The 17208-nt window shown below is 40.8% G+C and overlaps 1 protein-coding gene across 1 annotated transcript; it reads left to right on the top strand.

The window, feature by feature from the left end:
• Positions 1–812: 812 nt before the first annotated feature.
• Positions 813–5109, top strand: PNRC1 (proline rich nuclear receptor coactivator 1). The gene is made up of 2 exons (XM_082730597.1): positions 813–1531; positions 4016–5109. Exons 1-2 carry the CDS (start codon positions 992–994, stop codon positions 4457–4459), a joined length of 984 nt encoding a protein of 327 aa, XP_082586723.1. The 5' UTR covers positions 813–991; the 3' UTR covers positions 4460–5109.
• Positions 5110–17208: the final 12099 nt, after the last annotated feature.

Genomic DNA, 17208 nt, shown 5'->3' with positions numbered 1-17208 from the left:
ATAACACACCGCTAGCAAAACAAGACTGTTTGCAGAGCCTTTCACTTTCTCCCTCTGAGACGCAAGCCTCTTCCTTTGCCTTCTTCTCTGTCAGGCACCGTTTTGTGATCTCAAAGTCTCACAGTTCTTCAAGTATAAGGACAGTAACATTTCCACTGCTCAGTTACGGATTTATGGGGAACTCTTTATATACTAAGGAGCCAATTTCAGTCACTCCGTTCTTACTCTTTACTGTCGCTAACGAACAGCGTTGGTGACCCGAATAAATGAAAACAAAAAACAAAACCCAAAAACGTAAGTCGCACTTCGCCCAAATATAATTTAAATGTGGACTGATTTCACAATTGCTAAGAATGAAACCCCTATAACGTACTTTGAAATCTTAAAAAAAACAATACTGTTACATTAGGCTTGAAATAAAACGGATACATCCCCAAGGTCAGCAACTGAGGAAGCATCAGGGGCCTTGATGTTTCTCGATTCTTTCTCCCGCCCCCATCCCCTTTTCCAAATTCAGCCTAGATCCCGCACTTCCACCACTGCCTTCGGGGCAAGGTGCGGGGGCGAGTAAGGAGAAGGGTGGGGGAGGTGGGGCTGAAACGGAACTTCATTGTTCGCGGGACCGGCTCTTCCCGAAAGAGCCCGTTGGCAGCGCCTGCGCAGTGCGTGCTCTTTGTGCGGGGCTGCAGCAAGCTGGTTGTTTGTGTGTGTCTCTCGGAGGCGGTGGAGGGAGAGCCAGAGGGGCGTGGCCAGTTCTGTCGCATTCTGATTGGTCTCCTGGAGGGAGGTGGGCGGGCACAGGGCGGAGCTTCTGATAACAACACTCAGCGCTGAGGCTGATGCTGTTTGTTGCTGCGCCGCCACCGCCCGAACCATGGTCCACGCTCCACTCGGGCTCTCTTAGCAGCAGCCGCCGCCGCCGCCGCCGCCCTTTGATCGCTGGCTTCACTTCCTCCTTTTCTTCTTGCTGAGCCACTTTCCTCCTAGAGCTATGACCGTCGTCTCCGTCCCCCAGCGGGAGCCACTTGTCCTGGGCGGCCGCCTTGCGTCTCTGGGCTTTTCCGCCCGCGGTTACTTCGGGGCCCTCCCGATGGTGACCACGGCCCCGCCGCCTTTACCCCGGATCCCGGACCCCCGGGCACTGCCCCCTACCCTTTTCCTTCCTCACTTCCTCGGGGGAGACGGTCCCTGTCTGACCCCGCAGCCTCGCGCCCCTGCACCTCTGTCCAACTGTAGTCTAGCTACGGCGGGAGGCACCCCTCGGGCAGCGCCAAAGAAGCGGCGAAAGAAGAGGGTGCGAGCCAGCCCGGCGGGGCAGCTGCCCAGCCGCTTCCATCAGTACCAGCAGCACCGGCCGAGCTTCGAGGGCGGGCGGAGCCCCGCGACGGGCCCGAGCGGAGCGCAGGAAGTCCCGGACCAGGCGGCCAATTTGGCCCCAGGTCCTGCGGCCGCAACCCAAACTGAGGAAGCGAGCCCTTTCCCCGGCCAGCTGCCGCCCGCGGCGCCCGGCCAGCCCTTGTTCAGAAGAGAGGTAAGGACCGCGAGGGGGACATGGAGGTTGTTGAGTTCTGGCCCTTAGACGGGCACGGGCCGGGCCTTGGAATTTGGGGCCCTGCTCTGAGGGGTCGGGAACGGGGGGGCCGGGGTGAGGGGCGGCTGTTTACTCGGGAGGGAAGTTTCCGTGACGCCCGCTCTGTTCTAGCTGGGGGAAGAAGGGGGAGGGGGAAGGCATGCGCTGGCGCTGCTGATTGGCTCCTGGGAGCCAGCCAATGAGAGGAGCGGCTGCGCCCCAGCAACAGCCCCAATTTAGAAGGCTGGCGCCGTTCCAGGGGGTTTCGGCGTTCGGGCGCGCGGTGGGGTGGGGGATGGAAGGGGCCCGCGGGAGGCTGACGTCAGCGCGCGCTACGTGCGCAGCGCTCCGGCGCTCATGAAGGAGGTTAGGCCGTGTGGCCGTGGTAGGGGAAGGGGTGGGCGACCGCCGTCAGCTACCTGACCCGTTGGTAGCTGCAAGACTAGTCGGCGGCGCGCGTGCACTTTCCTCACCGCCCTGTTGGGGGATTTGGAGTAGGCTACGAGCGGCTCCATTGCCTTTGGCTTTTTGCTGAGAGGAGAGGTGCTGCGTGCGCGGCGCTGGCCCGATTGGGGCTCTGCCCCTCGCCGACCCGCCTGCTTAGCTCTACTTAACTTTAGAAGTTGGCAGGAGCGGCGGCAGTTCTTGCCTCTTTGAAACGATGTTTTTGCGTGTTCGTCTGTTAGATTAATGGGATGGTTTATTTCCAGTCCGTGCTGTAGTAGGCCTTATTAGTGGAAGGTGGTTTTATTGTGTCCACAACGAGGAAACTTTTTAGAAAAGTTGAGTTGACGTTAAGCCACCCGATTGCCATGCTGTTGGGTTAGGATAAAATGAAATCTCAAACGAGATTAAATCGCTAAAATGATACGAAATTGACCTCTATAGCAAAATAAAACCTTCCAGTTTCAGTGACTTACACTGTCTTACAAGAAATGAAAGTAAGTGGGGACGCTTTGGTGGCCAGTGGTTTCAGCGTCTGCCTCCCGCTCAAGTTCCGATCCTGGAGTCCTGGGATCGAGTCCCTGCGTTAGACTCGCGGCTCAGCGGGGAGTCCGCTGCTCCCCCTGCTTGTGCTCCTTCCGTGTCTGACAATAAAATCTTGGAAAAGAAAAGCGCGCGCCTGGGTGGCTCAAGTTGGTTGAGTTTAGGCCCTCGGTTTGTTATGATCCCGGGGTCCTGGGATCCAGTCCCCGCATCGGGCACCTTGCTCCTAGAGGAGTCTGCTGCTCCCTCTGCGCACCCCCCACCTCCCCCCGGCCCTGTGTGCTTGCTCGCTCTCAGAAAAGTAAATAAATGTAAAAAATTAAATAAAACATTAGATATTTTAAAAAATGAGAACAAGTTACAGCCATTTCTTGTTGGAAGAATATTGGAGAGATTGGAGATTGGCAGGTTCTCTCTCGCTGTGCCCTTTGGGGGGGTGGGGAGGAGATTTGACCTCTGTGATTACTTACATTAGATTGAAATTTTTTAAATGCCACGGCTCTGTGATACAGGATAAGCTAATAGTCTACTCTCGTACTACTTGTTTCCTAGTTAACAAGTAATAATTATTTTCTAGAACAGTTAAAACAGGGAACTCTGGCAATTACATGGAATGTTACCTTGCGCCCCAGCGTTTGTTTTTTGGGTCCCGCTTCCCTACCATACTACAGGTATTGGAAAGGCAGTGATCGAATTAAGTACTGCATACTTTCCCATCCGGTCGTGGTTTCCTATAAAGATCACTTTGAGTTAGGAAAAGTGATTAGAATTGGTGTAGCATCGTTTTTGAAGCAGTTGTTAAACCAGGAAGTAGGAGCTGGTGGGAACAATTTTCTGGTCATGTATTTGCTGTAAGTAGATATAACAGGGAAAGACAAAAAGTGATTAGTATTTAAATTTTTAATATTTGAATTTCTGAAATTTTGTTTTCCGAAACTGGGAGATAACTTTACTGTGTAGTTAGTAACCATTACCAAAACACTTGGTCATTTAAAATCTAGTTCCTGCTAATAAGTTTTTATCTGGAATAATTTTAAAAGACTTGACTAAAAGACAAATAGTAATCTATGAACATAGATTTTATTTTTAACCAGATTCAGCCAATCAAAATGAAAGCGTGTGAAAATTTCTCTTAAACACATCCTAGTGTAAAATCACTGACACGTTTAGCATGTATATGTTTGGAAGGTAGCTCATTACTCTTCCTTACAGTTACAGAATGATGAACTTGGGTTACTTTGGGATTTTCCCTTTGACACTTGGTGATAGTAATGATTATATTTTTAGTAGTAAACTTAGAGTTTGCTTATTTGATAAGTGCAGTGCAGCGAGCACATACAGGTTTAATCAAGACCATAATTAAAGTCCAGGAGAAGAAAACATTAAATACATGGTGTGAGGTTGTGACTAATTTCTGTCATGAGACTGTATTCACTTTTATGTTCCTTGTCTTTGTAGGTTTTAAAATCAAAGATGGGAAAATCGGAGAAAATTGCCATTCCCCACGGCCAGCTTGTTCATGGTATACACTTGTGTGAACAACCAAAGATAAACAGACAGAAAAGCAAATATAACTTACCACTAACCAAGATCACCTCTGCAAAAAGAAATGAAAATAACTTTTGGCAGGATTCTGTTTCATCTGATTTACTCCAGAAGCAGGAAAAAAAGCCTTTTAAAAATACTGAGAACATTAAAAATATGCATTTGAAGAAATCAGCATTTCTAACTGAAGTGAACCAAAAGGAAAATTATGCTGGGGCAAAGTTTAGTGATCCACCTTCTCCTAGTGTTCTTCCAAAGCCTCCTAGTCACTGGATGGGAAGCACTATTGAAAATTCCAACCAAAATAGGGAGTTGATGGCAGTACACTTAAAAACGCTCCTAAAAGTTCAAACTTAGATCTCAGATTGCAGTATGTCTGTTAAACAGTTTTTTCAAAATCCCTGGACTCTTGAAAAGAAATTTGGTACAGAAATGGAAATTTGCCTTGTAACATAAAAGTGCAAAAGAGGAGTTAAAAAAATTATAAACAACTTGTATTATATTTTATATTTTGTAAATACTGTATACCATGTATTATGTGTATATTGTTCATACTTGAGAGGTACATTATAGTTTTGTTATGAAAGTATGTATTTTGCCCTACCAGTTGGTAGGTGTTTTGTATATATACAATGGAGAAATTTTAAGTGTGCTAAGGCACATGGAAGACCGATTTATTTGCACAAGGTAATGAGATTTTTTTTAAAGAACAGCTATGTAATCTCAAGGTGAAGATCTAAATGTGAACAGTTTACTAATGCACTACTGAAGTTTAAATCCGTGGCACAATCATTGTAAACATGGGGTTTGTCTGTGTTTCTCTAAATTGATTTCTGCTTTCTAATCTGTAATTACTGGAAAACTCCTGTTCCCATTTTTACCAAACTTAATTTCTGGTTTTTGGTTTAACCATTCAAATTTAAAATACCTCTAGTTTCAATGCCAACAAAATTGGTTGTAATCAAATTTTTAAATATAATAATAATTTGGCCCCCCCTTTTATACTAGTCTTGACTCTTTGTGTGTGACTTTCGTGTTTGAGTATGACTAGGAGATGGGTTTTAACTTTTCCATTTTACTAATGTCTTAGTATTGCACTAATTGTCCTTCCTCCCTCTGAAATTTAGAGTCCAATAATTTAATGCTACTACCTCCCAGGGGAGGAATTCCCCATTTTATAGTGGGAATGGTTGTGGTAAGAAGTACAACTGATTAGTTTGTAATTTACAATATATTTTTATATATGAACTGTTCATAAGCATTGTTTAACGTCCCCTATAATATCAGTGAAAGAAAAGGACGTTTGGCTCACTAAATTTACAATGATTTTGAATGGTGGTTCTTGAACCAAAGCAAGCTTAATTTATGTTAAAATAGAGGTGGCAATTCTGAACCTCTTAATGTTTGCTAAAAGATAAATATGGTAGATTATGTATTTTTACTTTAAAATTCAAATTTTGTTCTAAAGCACTAGTTTTCTCTGTATGTTTTTTAGTTCTACAAAGCTAAGGTTTATCTTGAAACAAAAGGAAAGTTTTTTTGAGTAGTCAGGCAATACTTAACATATGAAAAGATTATTAAGAGGGTATATATGATTCTCAGACATACAAAAAGGGTAATAAAAGGTACATAAGATTCTCTTAAGGTGGAATAGTTGAGAAAGGTATTACCATCCTTCCAAGAAAAGAAACTGAAGAGTCTTAGGTCGTAGAGTCAAATGCTCATTTGATTCATACAGTAGGGGAGACTTTCTGGATGTGCAAAGGTAGGTGGTGTGGGCACAACCTTAGAACTGGTATTGATGAGCTAGCTGTGCCGGGAGGGTATGAAAACTTAATATAGCCACCACAAAATCTAAACTCAATGTAAGTGCCTTGCAGTCTTGTTTACATGGCACATACCAGCCAACCATTCTTTGGCCCTGTCTAGAAAACACTTCATTCTTATATGTATATAGAGAAAGCTATACTTTTTTAAAGATTTTACTTATTTATTTGACCAGACAGATCACAGTTAGGCAGAGGGGCAGCCAGCAGCCTCCCTGCTGAGCAGAGATCCTGTTGCAGGGCTGGATCCCAGGATCCTGGGATCATGACCGGAGCTGAAGGCGGAGGCTTTAACCTACTGAGCCACCCAGGCACCCTGAGAAAGCTATACTTAAGACATACAAGTTACTTACATACAGCTGGCTTTAAAAAATGCAATGAAATACAGGAAGCTTTCGGCCTCGCAAAATTTTGTAAGATTTTCTAAGTAAAGGAAATAGATGATAAAATAATAGGTTTTATGTTTTGAAGAGTAAACAAAATTGGCTGAACTACACTATGGATGATACAGTGAAAGGTATTAGCAAATAATAGAGTTGAATAGTTTCGGTATTCTAGTAAGACGCTAGTCTGCTAGTGGTCCTAGTCCCTTGAGACTGCTGTAACAGTACCAAAGACGGGGTAGCTTATAAATTTCTCACTGTCGTTGCCCAGGAAGTCCAAGATAGTGACACCACCAGATTTCGAGTCTGAGAACCCAGTTAATGGTTCATAGATAAAGCGTCCATTAAGTCACATGGTTGAGGAAGGTTGAGAAAGCTTTCTTGGGCCCCTTTTGTAAGGCTATTAATCCATTCTGGAGGGTTCTACCCTCCTAACCTACTTCCTTCCCAAGGTCTTCACTTTGTAATACCATTAATTGTAGGTTAGGTTTCAACGTAATTCACACTGTAGTGCAGGACAATCTATTTAACCACTTCTGCTGTTCTACTGAAGTCTTGAAAGACATTTTTCCTCCAGTGTTCCTATAACTGGTTTTAGGGGATTATAAAGGAAACACTTTGCATTCACTAACTTCAGGTATAAATTTTAACTAGTAGTGTTTATATGTGAGTGGAAAATTGTTCTATAGTAAAGTGCCATTGCATATATCCATATGTACAGTATTTTATACTGAAGTTGCTTTTAGACAGGTGTGTAGTCTGATACCTCAACTAACACTGGTAAAGTGACACTGCTGATACTAACACCATAGAGCTTTTACTTGCATTAATCTTAGTGCTAAGTATTTTAGTGTCCTTGTGGGCAGATAAAGGAAAAAAGGCAATAAAACATCAAATTGCACTATTAAAAGATTGACAGGAACAATTCTTTCCAGACTTAAAGGGGGTTTGCAAGTTAAAATATAAATTTTTAAGGTGGTTTATGTGGTTTATAAACGAGAAACACTAGAATGTTTTAAGCAAATAGTATACATTTTATCAGGACCAACATTCAGGTTTTAGGGTAGTTTTTTTTTTTTTCTTTTTTAAAGATTTTATTTATTGGAGAGAACACAAGTGGCAGAGGGAGAGGGAGAAGCCTGCTCCCTTCTGAACAAGGAGTTGATCCCAGGACCCTGGGATCATGACCTGAGCTGAAGGCAGGCAGTTAACCAACGGAGCCACCTGGTGCCTTGGCATTCAGGTCATTAGGCATGTAGTTGACCTTTGAATAACATGGGTTCAAACTTGTTGGTCCACTTAGACATGGATTTTTATATAGACAGTACAATACTGTAAATACCATGATTTATTTTTTTTCTCTAGCTCACTTCATTGTAAGAAGACAGGATATGATAGAAAATACAGCGACTTAGCAGGCTTCCGGTGAACAGACTATTAATAGTTAAGATTTGGGGGAATCAAAAGTTACATGGGGATTTTTTGAATGCACAGGAGTTGGCACTCCTTAGCCCCCCTGTTAGTCGGGGGTCAACTGGACTATAATTACCCCTTAACTTTCACAATATTTTAGTATAAAGCTAGTGCTATACAACCATGGGATCCAGTCGTGCTACACTTGGGGAAAACCATTTGTATTTCTCTAACATGTGGTTCCAAACTGTGTTAAAAAAAAACCCCATTACTTACTTAGTTTTTACCTGCCCTCTTTAAAAGCCCTAACTCAACTTCGGTGCTGAGAAGAAACAAAATCTAGACTTTATCCCAGTGCTTCTGCCCCCAGCAGCAGGTCCCAGAATGGATCTGGGACAGCTGACAACCCACCCAAAATGGTGAAATTAAGGTTGTGAGGAGCTGTGGCTGTGGTAGGCTAGACTCTGGATGCCCTGTCCCTCAATCCCCTGCATGTTACCAAAAGCATTTAGATATCTGGGGGAGGGTCTGGGTTGTCCTCACTCAAAGCCACCTTCTTCTGCCTTATTAACTGGTTCTTCCCAGAAATGGAGGGAAAAAAGATACTAAATGGCCTGAGGTTACAAAAAGGGACTGCTTTTGAAATTTTGAGGGCTTCAAGAGGTGGTATAAAGGCAAGTTTTTTGAGTGGGGACATCAGTTCTAGAAAAGAAGCGAAAGGGTTTAGAGATGCAAAGGAACTTCTATCTGATGTTCACATTCTGTATGTGGCTCCATTCCTGCTCACATACATGCAAATACCTTCTTCAAAAATAGTTAGGAAAACTCATATTAGAAGTTCAGACCATAGTTTGAAAATTCCCTCAATACTGGTAACCAATTTTAATTTTTTCTAGTAATGTGTAAATATTAAAACTAATGGGTTGCTTTAGATCTGACCTCTCTCCCAGTCTGATTCCAGAAAATGGTTCATTCTTGCACAGGTTTGATAACACATTTCTTTATAAGATTATAAAAATTCCTAACAAACTAATACAGAGTCCCTGTCTTATGGAAAATAAAACTGTCTCAGCCATCCCTCCCCACCCTTATTTGACATTTCCCAGCTCCTTTGTGACATTTCTGAGCAGCATGCCTACAGTTTAATGTGTGGGGGCTTAACGTGTGAGATATGTTCAGGAAAAACAAGGATAAATGGCAGCCCTGAAAGTATATGGGTGGCTGGGGAAGAAATGACAACTAACCAAAACGTAAACTGCATTCCGCTTCCCTGCAACAACAAATGCCTGAAGAGGTGAAAACAAAAGTGAAGTCATTGTTTTCTTCCAGAAGGTAGTGAGGAGTTCTGGTGAGTAGGGATTGTCTAGTTGGGAATCTGACGCCTCAGAAGTAGCATTGAGTTGGGCCTTAAGATATTTGACATAGTATCTGACGTGTAAAGAAAAGGAAACTAATGGTCAGAGGTAAAAGTCTGTATAGACAGTGGTGTAAAATTGATGGGGAGTATCCAGTAGCTCAAGATAAGCACAAAGAAAGAAACAATATACTGAAAGGTGTACTGTGGTAACAACCTGAGGGTCGTGAATGTAGTAAGAGATGCAACTTTATTCTGCAAGAATGGCAGAGCTGTCAAAGGTTTATGAGCAAGGGAAAGAGATTCCTGCTTCAAAAAGAAAACTGGTGAAAATATGGAGAACAGTTTGGAAAGGGAAAGCCTGAGGAAAAAGGATTTGTTGGTAGTTTAAAATTAGAGAAATGAGCCTAAGGACATTATTGGAGGGAACACCCAGGCATGGACTTACTTGGGAGATGTTTTGAAGGTAGAATTAAGCATTGAGCAATTGCATGGAGGGTAAGAAAAGAGTTTTTAAATTGGGCAATTAGGAAGACAAAACTGGCAATTAGGGAACTCTGGAGGGGGATCCAAATTATAGAGGAAGGCACTTTTGATTTGCATGTTGAACGTGGAGGGGTGTGTGAGCTATCCACATGGAAATACACAGCAAGTAGAAGACAGGTCAGACCTAGAAGTACGGTTTTAGTAATAATGCACAGAAGCAGTAATTACAGCATGAAAACGGAACCAAAGTAGTTTGTCTTTAGGTAGCCTCTCTACTTCTCTCAGAAGGCTTAATTAAAACCTTCACCAGTACTCTTGACCTCATCCCATTTGCCTCCTGTGGACTCTGAATTTCACCTATGACAGTAAATTAGTTGTTGAGTTCAAAAGTATTTCCTCTGGAGGCTCCTAGGTGACACAGTCAGTTAAGCGTTGACTCTTGGTTTTGGCTCAGGTCATGGTCTCAGGGTCATACGATCTCGCTCCACCTCCAGCCCACATCTGGGCTCAGCACTCAGTTTGGAGCTGGCTTGAGATTCTCTCTCTCTCCCTCTGCCCCTTCCTCTCGTGCGTGCTCTCTCTCAAATAAATAAATCTTTTTTAAAAAAAGTATTTCCTCTGAAACTGGTAAATGGTACTTGGTTCTCTACCTACCTGTAAAAGTCTATGTTAGGAGAGAGCTCCAATTCAAGTTCTGAATTCTGATAGCAGGGGGGCCCATGTGGTGAAGGGAGTAATAAAACTTATTTACTCTTTGTTAGTCCAAGATTTCAGACTAGGTAAAACTGACCTTTTATAACTTTTTTTTAAAGTAATCTCCACACACATTGTGGGACTCAAACTTACGACCCCAAGATCAGGATTTGCACGCTGCATTACTGACCGAGCCAGGTAGGTGCCCCCAACCTTTTATACTTCTGTTTTAGTGCATCTCCCATTTCCTAATGACCCTCCATTATGTTGCTGAATACACATGATCCTTTATTTAGAGGTTGGAAGTCTCCCCAGTTTCCATGCCCTTTATGCAACTGATACCCGATTCAGGTATCAAAGGGAATCAAACATATTTACTTACACTTGTGTGTGGAAAGGCTAATGGTCTCATCCTCCTCCCATATATTTTAAGTTTTTGAAAGACATTGCTGAACTAAATGCATTTTAAAATCACAGGCCTGGGGCCCCTGGGTGGCTCAGTGGGTTAAGCCTCTGCCTTCAGCTCAGGTCCTGATCCCAGGGTCCTGGGATCAAGTTCTGCATCAGGCCCTCTGCTTAGCAGGGAGCCTGCTTCCCACCCACCCCCACCTCTGTCTGTCTCTCTGCCTACTCTTGATTTCTCTCTCCCTGTCAAATAAATAAATAAAATCTTTAAAAAAATAAAATAAAATCACAGGCCTGCCTTGCTGAGCATCTGATCTCTGAGTTAACTCCTCAAAGTTGTTTATTTGTACTTCCTTTTCTCTAGATCCATAAATCTTTCAAAAACCCAAAATATAACAGTTTTCAAGTGCAAAGAGAATGTCTCTGTTGTGAGATGAGATGGCAGAGTGTATAAACACAAGTCATGTGTAATTCAGAAACTACTTGTTTTTAAATTAGAAAGGAAATTTGAGAGTACATTTTATAGAATGCTATTTATCAACACATAAAAATTTAACCTTTGAAAGAAACTTTCTTGATAGTTTTAGATAGGATTCTCTGAAGGTATGGGGTAGATAGAGTTTTTTTGTTTTTGTTTTTTAGGGTTAAAGATCATCTATTTTGTGTTTCAACTAAACCCCTTTTTAAATCTCTTGGATTAGATTGTCTTGAATTAATCTCTGAAGTTTTCAGATTAAAATCTGAAGTTTTCAGATAAGTTACTTTTCATATCCTTTGCAATTATCTTGGAATTCTAAATTAAATATGCTGAAACATACAAGTAATGTTCCTAACACCCAGGGATTGTATTTGTCAAACTTAAACTTGTCTTATAACCCCAAACAGAATTACAATTTAAGATTTATAAAAGGTGCTGCATTTATGAGGCTCATTGTTGAGATCTTAGAATTCATTTTCTAAAGCAGAGTTATAGTAATGTTCCCTTAGTGTAGAATTGGTGACACAAATTAAAGTTCTTTGTTAGAGGAGTAGTTTATCATAGATTATATGCATTAATTACAGTCTGTGAATTAAGTAATGGTAGAAAGAAAAAATGGGAGAACTGGCAGAAGTAACCTACATAGAAAAGCATGTGCATATTTTTCAAAGGAGACTACGTGTTCTACTTAAGCTCCATTTAATTAAATCATGTGTTGTGAACATATAATAGCTTAAAAGATACTGATAAATAATAATGATGAAAATACTTCATTTCTCTAGTAATTCACATAGTTAAAACTTTTGTGTATAAGAAAGGATTCAGGAAAGTAATTTTTCCTAACCTAATCATAAAGTGGCAGAAAATATGTGGTATTTTGTATCTGGTTGTAAAGATAACAGGTACTAACCAAATTCCTCCAAAGCTGGTCATACATACGTAGCTATTCCTAAGTTACTACAGATAGTTCCTTTTTTTCTAAAATTAGAGAGTAACCTTATTAGTTGTCAAAACCGAATTACAAATGTGTTCCTGGCAGTCTAGAATTTTGAGGAGGGGATGGCAGGTAGAAGACAGTTTGACGACTTTTGATTATTTCCAACATGCCAGTGTTTGATTTAAATTGAACTCAAAATTGCCTTTTAACAGGAAGAACTTTAAATAGAAAGATTATTATTGTACTGTACTTAGCAATATGGGATTATAGAGAGCTTTGGTTCTTCTTCTTCTCAAAACCTTCGAGGGATGCCTGGGTGTCTAAGTTAAGTGTCTGCCTTCAACTCAAGTCATGATCCCAGGGTCCTGGAACTGAGTCCCGAGTCAGGCTCCTTGCTCAGCAAGGTGCCTGCTTCTCACTCTACCTGCCCCTCCCCCCTGCTTGTGTTCATGCACTCTTTCTCTCTGACAAATAAAGTATTTAAAAAGAAAAAAAGAAAAAAAAAAAAACCCTTGGAGATCTACAATTTGGGGGATCATCCTGCTGTGAAATAAAGGCTGTCAATGGTTAAAATTACCCTTACTCTTTAAGTGATCAGGCATTTATTGTTCTCAAATTTTAGAATGAAAGGGTTGATGTCAAAGATGAGATTGCCCTTCTCCATTAGCTTTTCCAGTGGTCCTACTCACTGTATACTCCTTAACCATCTGTGTCTGTTAAATTCCTTTAATCTGATGCTTGAGACCAGAACCTAAATTTCAAAAGAAAAAATTAGTTTCATGAGAGTTATTCAACTAAGGTTTTCTGGATCACTCTTTAGCTAATTGGAATACCCTACTTATGAGCACTCCAGTTTTCAGAATTTTACTATTAAGTTTAAAATAATTGGAAAATACATGGATATATATGTGAAAAGCAGGTATAATTTACTGTTAATTGTAGGATTTAGGTAGTGGGTATATGGGTGTTCACTGTAAAATTATTTTTTACTAGAGTTTTGTAACAAAATGTTAATAGAATTTGGGAAGATTAAAGATGCTTTACTAGTTCACTCCAACATTACATGTCAGTTGAGTACATGCCAATAATTCTAAAAGCTTAAATGTAGCATACAACACAAATTATCTTCTGAGGTTGTAAACTGTAAATCTCCTGAATGTTTTCCTTTGCACTTTCAGGTAGTCTGGTTAGTTGGTAATCACACTTCTAATAGAACAACTCTAATTAATGACTGAAAAACCAAAGCCACTGTAAATAACTGAAAGAGGAAAATGTATTTGATGTATTTAAGCATTGGCTTATTTGGGAAATGTGACAGTCAACATTTAATGTTAATGTTGACAAAATGTTAACGCTTGAAGATGCCCTAATTAGGGAGAATAAAGAGGTGGATGGAAACATATTCTGAAAGGGATTTATAATAACTGCCCATGGTTTGAGAGAAAAGTTAAAGAAATTGTCTAAAGTGGAACAACTTGAACTTCAAGCAGTGAAAAGAAATACGTATGTAAGAGAAGAAAGGGGATGGCTGAAGGGGTGGTTAGCATTGAAGTGCTTTGGGAGTAGGAGGGCACAAAGGTGTAAAACTCTTTTAACTCTTGGTTGGTTCCTACACTTTAAAGCCTTTAATGCTGAATTAATACCAGTGGTGCTAATGGAGAGCTAAAAGTGTTTAAAATTACTCCTTAAAAGATGTAGTTCCACTTTCTGTGATGGAAAATATTCATATAAAAGCCGTAACCTTTTAGTCAAAATAGAGGGTGGAAAAAGTATGGTTGACAGAACCTCTTAATGAGTTATATTTGACTACTAACAGGCAGGTCAGACCTTTGTATAAAGTGCTTTTTTATATGAGATATTTTAGAATAAAAATTTTCATGCATCATGTTTTTAAGTGGTATTAAAAAGAAAAAACCCTCATTTAGTGGATTATATGGTAAGAGAAGGGAATTACAATACCAAAAATGGTTCGACTTTATATATCCATTAAAAATTGTAAGGAATATCTTAACAAAACTAGAACATTAGTATTTTTAATTTAGCTACATGTAATATTTTAAGGCCAACATTTGAAAGTTTACTGACAATGCTGAATATCAACATTTTTCTGTAAGGTTCTTACAAAATTGTATAAGTATTTCATAATGTGTTAAACTTAAATAATATGTCTTCTCATTTTTAAAATAGAAGATCTCCCAGGAGAATCTGACCAGTTACATAGCTTAGGTCAATTTTGAAAACGTCTTCAACAGAATACTTTTCTCAAGTTGTGAAATATTATTTTCACAAAACAGATAGTGCCTCACCAATGTAACAGAAATGAGTCTAATCCTGTTCCCAAAAAGCTGTTACAATATATTTACTTAATTCACTATTAAAAGAAATAGGCTATCACTTGGTTCTTGGAAGACTACTTTTTATTTTTTAATTTTTTTTATTTTCAGTGTAACAGTATTCATTGTTTTTGCACCACACCCAGTGCTCCCTGCAATCCGTGCCCTAATTCGCACCACCTTGTTCCCCCACCCTCCAACCTGCCCTGCCCCTTCAAACCCCTCAGATTGCTTTTCAGAGTCCATAGTCTCTCATGGTTCATCTCCCCTTCCAATTTCCCTCAACTCCCTTCTCCTAACTCCCATTGTCCTCCATGCTATTCGTTATGCTTCACAAATAAGTGAAACCATATGATAATTGATTCTCTCTGCTTATTTCACTCAGCATAAAAAAATATGGAACGCTTCACGAATTTGCGTGTCATCCTTGTGCAGGGCCCATGCTAATCTTCTCTGTATCGTTCCAATTTTAGTTTATGTACTGCCAAAGCGAGCACAAGACTACTTTATTTTAAAGGATTGATTGATTGATTGATTGAGGGAGAGCCCATGTGAGCCCCAGCCAGGATACTGGGGGTGTGGGAGGTGGAGACGCAGGCAGAGGGAGAGAGGCAAGCCAAGCCAGACTTGACCCAGGCCCCTGATACATCATGACCTGAACTGAAATCAAGATTTGGACACTTAACCAACTGAGCGCCCAGGCGCCCTTGGAAGACTGTTTTATTTTTAATTTTAAATTTTTTTTTAAAGATTTTGTTTATTTGATAGAGAGAGATCACAAGTAGGCAGAGAGGCAGGCAGAGAGAGAGGAAGGGAAGCAGGCCCCTGCTGAGCAGAGAGCCCGATGCAGGGCTTGATCCGAGGACCCTGAGATCATGACCTAAGCCGAAGGCAGCCGCTTAACCCACTGAGCCACCCAGGCGCCCGGAAGACTGTTTTATACTGAGATTTTTCTTGAAACTAGAGTCAACTTAACAGCATTTTAAGTCTATATCATCAGCATAAGCTAAGAAAACTAGAATGTAGTTATTTCTTTAGAAAACAGGTGGTCTTAGCAGAGTATTCCCATTTTTCCTCAATCTACCTTTATGAAGCCCTTTAGTTCATACAATTACAAACTAGAATAGTTATTTTGCTCCGTGTTTCAGTTACACTTTTTCTGAGAAACTACTCACTGTACACATAAGATCAAACAGTAATGAACATGCAATCAACCTCGACCCTTTAAGTTTTTGGCCAGTGTTCTGAAAGAACCTGAAACCTGACAATACAGTAAGATATTCTTGATTTTAATCTGTAATCTTTTTACTATAAACATGGAAGTTGAATATGGTTTTTGAATTTATGAACCATATACTTAAAATCACCTTTAAAAAAAAAAAAGATTTTGTTTGAGATAAAGAGCATGGCAGGGGAGGATTAGGGGGCCAGGGGCAAGGGAGTAGGCTCTCCACAGAGGAGGGGTCCTCAGATGACCCGGGGCTCCATCCCAGGATCCTGGATTATCACCTGAGCCAAAGGCAGATGCTTAACTCACTGAGCCACCCAGGTACCCCCAAATCACCAAAATCACCTTTTATTTATTTTTAAGATTTTGTCAGAGAGGGAGAGAGCGTGCACAAGCAGGGGGTGCAGCAGGCAGGAGAAGCAGGCTCCCCACTGATCAAGGAGCCTTATGCAGGACTCCATCCCAGGATGCTGGGATCATGACCTGAGCCAAAGGCAGACATTTAACTGACTGAACCACCCAGGCATCCCATAATCACTTACTTTTAGAAGACAGTAACTGTCCATCTACTTTGCACCCACCTACCTCCACAGGTTGATACTATTTAGTTCCGTTAAGTTCAGAGTTGCAGTATATTCCTAGAATTTAAGATTCATATAGCCCTTTCCCCCAAACAGAATAAAAACATTATAGTTTTGGGGAGAAAATACTAATGATGGGGTATAATAGTTTATATATTTTTAAAATATTTTATTTATTTATTTGACAGAGAGAGAGAAGGAACACAAGCAAGGGGAGGAGAAGCAGGCTTCCAGCTGAGCAGGGATCCCCATGTGGGCCTTGATCCCAGGACCCCAGGAACGCGACCGGAGCCAAAGACAGACACTTAACGACTGAGCCACCCAGGCGCCCTAAGTGTGTATTTTTTATTTCAATTTTTCACGACTTAAGTAAAAAAATCATATGTCATTATATTGAGAGAAGCTGAATCAACCTGTAATGTCTGACTCTATCAGAGAGTGTTTTCCAAAAAAGTTTCTTGACTGAATTATCTTCATATTTAATTTCTTAATTTTATAAACATCTTTTTGAAGGTATACAAGACAAATTTTCCAGAAGGCCTAAATTGACCTTATAAACCAATGCCAGAATTCATATGATCATAAATGCCCTATTCATCAAGGGAGGGATTTAGATGCTAAAGTGCATAATCATCATTTAATGCTTGAAAATGTTTTCTAGCCAAATATAGGTTAAGTTCTGACTCCAAAAGCCATGTCTCACTAAACCACTGGTTTTTAAACTCTTGCAAGTCATGGACTTGTTTGAAAATCTACAGGGCCTAGACCTTCAAGTTTTGGTTCCATGATGCCAAATTAACATCTCTGCACCACATCATACTAAATACCGTGTGTGTGTGTGTGTGCGCACGCACGCACGTATTTTTTTTTTCCCTAAGTAAACTGTGCCCTCTACCCTTGGTGTGGGACTACCACACCAAGATCAAGAGTCATCCTCTACCAACTGAGCTAGTCAAGTGCTCCTAAGTAGCATATATTTATCTACATAC

Source organism: Mustela nivalis (assembly GCF_964662115.1).
Source record: "Mustela nivalis genome assembly, chromosome: 5".
Classification (NCBI taxonomy): domain Eukaryota; kingdom Metazoa; phylum Chordata; class Mammalia; order Carnivora; family Mustelidae; genus Mustela; species Mustela nivalis.
This window is presented reverse-complemented; position numbering and strand designations above follow the sequence as displayed.